The sequence below is a fragment of the Marmota monax genome, unplaced genomic scaffold, assembly GCF_021218885.2.
Source record: "Marmota monax isolate L192 unplaced genomic scaffold, Marmota_monax_Labrador192_F-V1.1 WCK01_AAM20220418_F8-fsc00002, whole genome shotgun sequence".
NCBI classification, from domain to species: domain Eukaryota; kingdom Metazoa; phylum Chordata; class Mammalia; order Rodentia; family Sciuridae; genus Marmota; species Marmota monax.
This window is the reverse complement of record NW_026693571.1, coordinates 36,778,723-36,787,680: the sequence shown is the minus strand read 5'-3', so window position 1 is coordinate 36,787,680 and position 8,958 is coordinate 36,778,723. Positions and strand designations below refer to the sequence as shown.

The 8,958-nt window shown below is 37.4% G+C and overlaps 1 protein-coding gene across 1 annotated transcript in view; it reads right to left on the bottom strand.

The window, feature by feature from the left end:
• Nucleotides 1-1,838: 1,838 nt before the first annotated feature.
• The window catches only part of Dchs2 (dachsous cadherin-related 2), a 259,692-nt gene continuing 252,572 nt past the window's right edge, over nt 1,839-8,958 (bottom strand). Inside the window, exon 20 of the mRNA XM_046459227.2 lies at nt 1,839-7,937. Coding sequence (XP_046315183.1) covers nt 5,317-7,937 — 2,621 coding nt within the window. The 3' untranslated portion in view covers nt 1,839-5,316. The remainder of the gene's footprint in view (nt 7,938-8,958) is intronic.

Below are 8,958 nucleotides of genomic sequence, written 5' to 3'. Positions count from 1 at the left end.
CCTGTTTCTCCAGAGCCCCAATACATAGCTTATTCACAATAAAAAATAAATATTTACTTTATTTATTCATGTGGGGCTGAATCAATCTCAAATTGCCATAATTCTGTTTCTAATAGACACACTTCTTTCATCTACATAGAATCAAACTAATAAATGTCACCAGAGTTCAAAATAAATGGACTATTTGAGAAAAAACTACAGGTTATGCCTCGTGTATTACACTGTGCTTTAAAAGTTGGGTAATATCTAATATTAGATAAATATTTGCTTAAACCTGTGAAGTGTTTCCCCATTATAATTTCTGCAAAGTGTTACAGTACTATTTATTGTCACAAATTCAAATCCATCAGTCTATGTTTGCTTTTATATTTAATAAAAGATCTTTCTCATCTTTATTCTGTTTTCCCTCCAGCTCATATGGTTTAACTAATTAGAATTTATTTTTAAATTTATGGTGTGAGAAGAAATAACTTCATGTGTACTAACTTTCCCAATTCCTCAGCATGGTGTATTAAATAATCTGTTCTTGTTTAGAATATTACCCATAACACACTAAGTATATGTATATATAGACTATATCTCATAAATTTCTCATCTGGTTTTTACCTTAAATTTTAATAAGTTTTGATGTGAACATTCTAGAGATATCTACAAAGCAGGATTTTTCTCTCACAAGGATACAACTTCATTATGCTGGCCATGGAGAAGCCATGATTTATTACAGGATCTAAAACTAAATTAAACCAATGTGCTTGGTCATGTCATGTTACTGCCTCAAAAACTATGCTTTGGAATGCCATTTATAACTTGTTTCTATTATGTCTAAAACTCACAAGATAACCTGCATATTGTGAGGAAGGGAGAGAAAAGGAATGCTGGCCCTTGACTTTTTCTAAGGTATTGTATAATATCCTAATAGGATATTTGAATTTACTTTCTCTCAGCCCTGGGATTGGCTAAAATTACAGAATTATGTCAGAGTTCTCACCTAATAGGTTTAAGGCCTGCATAGCTTAGCACCCTCCACGCCCATTCACACATGCACTCATTCATTATAAAAGCCATCTGTACTTTATAATACAAGTGGAGACCAGGCCTTTGCCCTGAGGGTTGACTATCTAACAACGAAACCCATTTATTTAGTTTTCTAACCAAAATAATGCTTTCTCATTCAAGAGATGTACTTGTGCATCTGCTATTTATTTGGCATGCCTTCTCCCTCTCTATTACTCACTTCACAGTTTTGGTTTAGCAAATGCATTGGGTGAACTGAATAAAGTTATGTAGACTAAAACAGTAGGAAGTGCTAATTGTCATCAAATAGCCAAGTGTTGAGTTTATATGAGAAAGGTATAGTTTGATACGCCAGTCACGTGGGGCTGAATCAATCTCAGATTGCCATAATTCTGTTTCTAATAGACATACTTCTTTCATCTAGATGGAATCAAACTAATAGATATCACACCAGAGTTCAAGTAAAATGGACTATTTGAGAAAAACCTATGGATTATGCCTTGTGTATTGTACTGTGCTTTAAAAGTTGGGTAATATCTAATATTTGATAATAGAGTCACAACCATCAAGCAAGTACTCATTTTTTTTAAAAGGACTAGCCACTAGGAAATAATTTTATATTCTCTTCCAACTAACTGCTTCTGAACTTCCATTTATTTGGTTATATGTCCAGGGACAACTACCTAAAACGGTGACACTCTCAATGCCAAAGCTATGTAGAGTAGGGAATAAGGTATGATAATCTTTGCTACTTTTTCTTTCTGAAATTTACAATCCCCCCCACCCTCTGCGCCAAAAAGAAAATAAAAAAAGAAAACCCCAAAGACAAAATGAATGCAAGTTTATTCGCCATCAAACTATTTTAGGTCATTGTCATCTAGCTTTAGTTTCACAACTTGATAAATCTAAATTGTCAAGACAATGGAGTGAACCATATGGGACAACCAGAAAGGAAGAAAAGAGATTCCTTTAAGGAAATTTGTGATGGGTAAGTGACTTAGTAAAAGTCATTAAGTCGTACATTAAAATTATGTTTTCATAAATCGTTATGCTTCTGCCTTCTTACATTTCTCTGTGTCCCAAACTATTGCTTTCCAGATTTAATCCTCTATTTTTTCTATCCCTCATTCTTTGTTTTCCTGCTTCTCTTCCTTGCCTCCCTCCATCTCTGTATCGGGCAGAAGCTCACACTGGGACACCTGATTTGGGTTCTAAGCAGAGCGTCTGTAGCTCCACTTATCCTGAAATCCCTCTTGCACAGAATGATCTCCTATTTTAACTCTCTCAGCTATGACTGAACAGATGGCCCTGCACATTTCAGCTCACATAAAACGTGCTAAAAAAAAAATCCCAACAAGCTTATCTATAAAATCATGTGAGAATCCACTGGCCATATTCATTCCATGTATTTCATTTGCTTTGAAGTGGATCATCATTATCTTAGATCCTGAGTTACATCTTACCTTTTTAAAGTTAAAACATGTATAAGATGGCAAAAGAAAACAAAAACAACAAAAGTATTGTAGATTTGGATGAAAATAACTTTAAAGTTAATAATAAATTTTCATCTCTCTCAATTCTAGAAAGGATAGCAAGCAGAGCTCTGATGATAAAGGTGCTACAAACAAATCCTGTCTCAACTGGACATTAATTATAGACTAAATGTATACACGTGGAAGCTGCCAGTAGTGTATAACACATTTCAATATTTTTTAAAACAGTGAAATGATCAAATCCCTAAAGATACTGCATTTTTCCCTTTATTTGCCCAGGAATCTGTTTTGGAAGCCAATTCAATGATTACTACTAGGACATGGAATTTTGATATCCATTTGGTACTGATTTACACCAGTATTTTTAAGGCTGCCAACAAGAAAGTCCAGAATTTCAGGCAGCCAAAATTCCACAAGAGACAACTGTCTTTTATTTTATAGCTTATGAATTTGGGGCTTAATATGATTTTCCACCAACAAGTTCTGTACCCCCTCCAGAGTGCTAAAGCTGGTGTAGAGATCAGCAAAGTAACACAGAACATATGAGGCAAGTTAATATTAAACTTGAAGGAAAACTGTACAAATTACATTGTTTACTTAGGAAAAAGCACTCTAGTTGAAAGGGCTGACATATGATTTATTACAAACACTTAGCCAGCATGTTCACATTTTACCCTCAACCCTACTTGTGGCAGTTTTTTTGGTGGTGGTGTGGTGCTGGATTACAGTATTAATAAAGCTGTCAATTAAAAATCCACTAACTATTGGGAAGGAGCTCTAAATACTTCATGTCTTCTGTTTTTATGAAATGGCTAGAAAAAATACAGAATCATATTCAGTAATAAATCACAGGCAAATAACTTAGGGAAGAGTTGGATGGGCAATTATCTTTAAACATAAGTAAATGGAGAACCTGTTTAATTAAAAACAACAAAACGTTCTTGGTTTCCAGAAATAATTCTCTTGCAAAATAAAACTTTCACACATAATTAGAAAAAAACCAGAATTATAGAATTTCTTGCTTTGCTCAAAGCAATCTTTTGAAGTGTCAAAGAGAGAATAGATATTGAAACACTAAAATAATTAGGATGTGTTTTTTTTTTTCCTTGCGAAAGTCATGAAATCTTTTTCCCCAGATTCCATGAAGAAAAGAAGAGACGTGGATTGGTCCTGTATTGTTAAACCTTCCATACCTAAATGACTTTCTCCAGGCTTGTTCAAAACTTTCATGTTTCATACACTTTCTAATGTGATTTTTATACACTTGTTCTCGATTTGAGTCAACAAAGACATATAATAGTGTAAATATCAGCACAGGAAGACTTAGAATTATGTATTTACAAAACTAGATATCAAACACCATACCTGCAATGCTTTCTTAGTAAAGAAAAATTAATTATTTCACATAATTTCACAGATGAGGCACAAAGACTTAATGAACTAGTTCTGTAGCAGAAGCCCACCCTAACTACTAAGAAAACCATACCAGATAGCATTGAGATTTCACTAGAATTGCTAAGCTGCTATCCAAAAACCTCGCCATGGTGCCCACCAGGGGAGAATGACTTCTGGATCATCATTCTCAGGATGCACCCTGGATTCTCAGGTTCATCAGAGAGAAGCATGTGAGCATCGTACAACACTACTCTTATTTCTGAAACAAGGGCTGTATAAAACAGAATTACTTTCACCGCATTGCCACATTGCTACATCTAATGGCAGTTAAAGCTAAACATGAGTCTGAGTGAACAGAAGAGTCTTCTGACATCCATTCTTAACATGTAGAGTAGAAACATTTATATAAAAAAATTCATTTAAAAATATATTGCTAAATTACTCTATGAAATTTATAATTAGCTAATAACATAATTTTATCTACACAGACTTTAAAAACAGACATTGAATGGATAAATTATTTCATACCCAAAGTTACTGTATCTAGAAGAAAATAAAATTGAAATCATTATAAATTAATCTTCATGTCTGAACCCGTACCCTATTATAAGACAGAGTATTGAACAAAAACATCGTTCTATTTGGAGAGAAGGCCAAGATGATGTGTCAGGTGGCAGCTAACCACATAAGTATTGCTAATATCCATCCTGACCCTCTATCCAGATCATATATTTCTGGTTCATTTAAACAGGAATAGTTATCTGTTTTTCCTATTGACACATAGTTATGAAAATTTCATTCTTAATTTCCCATTAGATTTCCAAAAACACCACTTTGAAATTCAAATTATAGCTAAACTCCACAAGGCTGGTATATGGGCAAAGTGGAGAAATCCATGGATAACTGTATCAGATTCACAGACTGCCACTTTGCTTTAAAACTTAAGTTTATTCCTCTAGATTTCCCCTTTTTATTACTTTCTTTTCTAAACTCATTCCCCATTCAGACATTACTTGCTTTAGATTAGCAGTGTAATCAGCAGCAATCTGACCAGAGTGCCCTCTACTTTATTTCCGTTTATTTCCATAGAAACATTTTGGCAGGCAGCAAAGTTCACTATGTTTTTTGGAAATCTAATCACACAGAAAACCAGGTACGACAGAATACACACTATTTGATATATTCAAACGTGAGTCCTGAGAGCAAAATATAAAGTTTAAAAGAGGAAATAACTCCTCATTAAGGCTGGAAGAAATTTGAGAAACTTGAATGGGGGATATTTTAAAAAACCCTGGCTAAATTAGATCCCTCACTTTTAGATAAGAATGAACCCAATCTTGAGGAGTTTGCTTGGGAATGTTTTGCCCAGCCATTTGTGACTGGTGGTCAGCGGGTATTTGGCACAGCCATGGTTTTATATTTGAACTTCATCTTCAGCTTTCAGTTCAGGGGTTGCACCACGGAGGTGTGGTCCTAATAACTCCCCATCTGACAATAGGGGCGACCTGCCAGGAGTCTGCACGGCCAGTAGGGAGAGAGATGGAGAAAAGCTAGGAGCCATGGCTTCCGAGAGAGAACCGGGGTGGCAGAGAATTGGGGAGCGTGGGTATTTCTGAATGACCTGACCTGGGGCTATAGCTGGCATTCTTGGTGGAACTGCTTTAATCCCAGGCTGGGCTACTGCTGTTATCAAAGGCGGTGGGAAAACAAAAGACTTCTCTTTTGGGATGCCAGGCAGATGTAAATTCTTGTCCTTTAGTTTTGCAATATCATTAAACACTGAGGCAAGAGGTTGGAACTTGGGTTCCCAACTGAGCAGATAATCCCAGGTGGAGCTGCCTCTCAGATCATGATTGAAGGTTATCTGAGTTGGAAAAGCTGCACATCTTGCTTCCTGATCACTTGACATAAAGATAGACTCTTTCCTGACGTCAGCCAGGACACCCTCTTTCACCTCTCTCTTCTGAAGTGGCTGGGGTGACCCCGTATTTTGAACATAGAGGGTGCTGCAGCTTTCCCCACCATCTCTGTCCTCAAACGTCTGGCTGGCTTCTGCAGCTTCGACCGTGGCCATCACATCTGTTTCCCCAGACAGGCAGGAGAGCTGGTCTGAGTCCCGGGGGATTCCCGAGTCAGGCACCCTGGACCCCCGATCACTCAACGCCGAGTCCGAGTCCTTTCTATAAGGATGCTCATTTATCCTCTGGATTTCTTTATCTTCTGCAGTTTCTCCTTCCACAGAACAGTGGCCGCTGGAGTTTGAGTGCCTGTACAGGTTGATCATGTCCTTCTCCATGATGCTTAGTAAGCTCAACCACTCAGGCACGGCTTGCACAGGTACCTCTTGATGGCACTTGCTGGTTTTCTGGAAGCCCCGGAGCATGCCGGCCTCCCTGGTCAGACTCAAATTGCTACCTAAGGACGACGATGCTTTCTTCTCCTCACAGTTGGGTCGTGTGTCTTTCTGTTTGTGTCTTAGTATCAGTACAAGGAGAATGCCGATGAGTGACAGAAACACTAAAAAGGAGACTGTGAGGCTGATCAAAAAGCTGTCAGCAGATATCGCTGCATGTTTTCCATCAGAGGACAAAGACACGTTTACAAACACGGTGCAAGACGCGAACTTGGAGTCGGGTTTGGGGCTATGGGCGATGACTTTCATTTCAAAGGTGTGTTCTCTGATGACTTGACTTTGTATGAGGGGAGTGCCTCTAATCCAATAAACATTTCCATTTGTTTCATTTATGGCAAAGAAAGGAGATGGAGTTCCAAGGGAGTAAAGAATGACTCCGTCGGTACCAGCGTCTGCATCTGAGGCTTCCACTCTTCCAATCAACTGCCTTCCTTGATTCTTTTCTAGGTGGTTGAAAAAATATTCATCTTGAGTGAAAATGGGTTCAAATTCATCTATCCCTTCAATGTCCACCCACAACATTAAGGAGGCTGTTGATCCACCTTTGTCTTTGGCCTGAACTGTGAGGCAGTACTTACTGACATTTTCATAGTCAAGGATTTGCTTAGCACGAATATCTCCTGTTAAAGGGTCAATGATGAAAAGGTCCTGATCAGGAGGCATTCCATGAGTGACAAAACAAGGTGATAAAATAGAGTAGGTCAATTCTCCATAAGGACCAGCATCAAAATCCAAAGCATTTATAGAACATATGGTGGAGAAAATAGGGAGATTCTCAGGAACAACACAATTCATGTTTGGGGACATAAACTGAGGCACATGATCGTTATCGTCTAAGACACTGATAGACACGACTGCAAAAGAAAAGTGCTTCTTTTCTTCATCTGAAGCTTGGACAGTTAAAGTGAATGTTACTGTTTCTTCATAATCCAGAGGCTTAATCAAATAAAGGACTCCTGATTTTTCTTCCAAGTGAAAATGCTCTTTCTCATTTCCAGAGATTATGTGGTAGACGATTTCTGCACGTGAACCCACATCACAGTCACTTGCTGAGACAACAGTGATGTGGCTCCCTAGCGGCGTGCTTTCCTTGACGTGGGCATGATATTTCAGACTGCTGAATTTGGGTGGGTTGTCGTCGACATCAAGCACTTGTATGTATACAACAGTTGTGGAACTCATAGGAGGGCAACCATGGTCAGAGGCTAGAATGACAAGCTCGTGGCTGGCACTTGCTTCTCTGTCTAGATTGCGAAGCAACACAAGATAACCAGCTTGCTTCGAAGGATATTCTGAATGAATGAAACTAGTTTCCACATGGAAGTTGTTCTGTGAATTACCGCTGATGATGGAATATTCAACTTGTGTGTTTTCATAGGTCCAATCAAGGTCAATGGTTGAAAGAGTCATGAGTGTGCTTCCGATCAGAGCATCTTCAGTCAAACTAAGGTTATGGTACTCGACTATAAACTCCGGGGCATGGTTATTCACATCTTGTATTTTTATCTCCACTAACGTAAGAGCCCTCAGGTCAGGAATTCCACCATCGCTGGCTTCCACAAGAAATCGAATTGTTGATATTTTATCCAGAAGTAATATAGGGCTGGTAGTAAATATTGTTCCTGAAAAACAAGGCAGAGCATATCAGTATTGTGAAGTGAAATGTTCATGGCCAGTGTAGTCAGCAGATGCTTACTGAGTATCTAAATGTGTTTAGTTCTTTGTCAGATGTGTAAACAATAACAAAGTACAGATAGAAATTAAAATTATTATATTTATATAATGTTATAAACTTTATAAAAATACAGTTAAGATTCAGAAATAATTTTTATTTTATAAGATTCAGAAATAATTTTAATGACATAAAAATTCTATATGTGTGCTTCTTGAGATTGCCTTCACTACGATTCTTTTTTCTGAATCTTACTCTTCTGTAGTAAGTTGTTCTATAACTGCTTTTAAAAGACAAATATGGTTTTATGAGTGCATTATAGTCATACATAATAGTTGGGTTCATTTTGACATATCATATATGCACGAAATTTAATTTGATCCATATCAGTCCCCAGTGCCTCCTCCTTCCCTCCCTTTTTCCCCCCTTACTCTTGCCCCCTACTCCACTGGTCTTCCTTCTATTTATTTTTAATTGATGCTTTATAGATTATACATAAAAGTAGAAGTCACTCTGATATATTTATACATGCACATAGCATGATTTTATCAAAATCATTCTGCATTTCCTTCCTTTTCTGTCCTGCCTCCTTCCCCCTCACTTTTCTTCTTTTCTACGGATCTTCCCTCTCTTCTTATGATATCCCACTGTCCTCTCTTTTCCCCCTTACTTTGACCTAGCTCCTGAATGTGAGAAAAAACATTTGATCCTCGGTTTTCTAGGTCTGGTTGATTTCATTTAGCATGATGCTCCTCATTTCCATCCATTATCAGCAAATGCCATAATTTCATTCTTCTTTATGGCAAGTGAAACTCCATTTGTATGTATACCATATTTCAAGAAAATATATTCTTGTTTGTAAAATTTATTCCCTATTCTATGAGCCATAAACAAATGTATAGAGATATTCTGGCATAAAGATACTTATTCTGGAAATACTGGTTGACACTCACCCTAGTCCAATGAAAGCA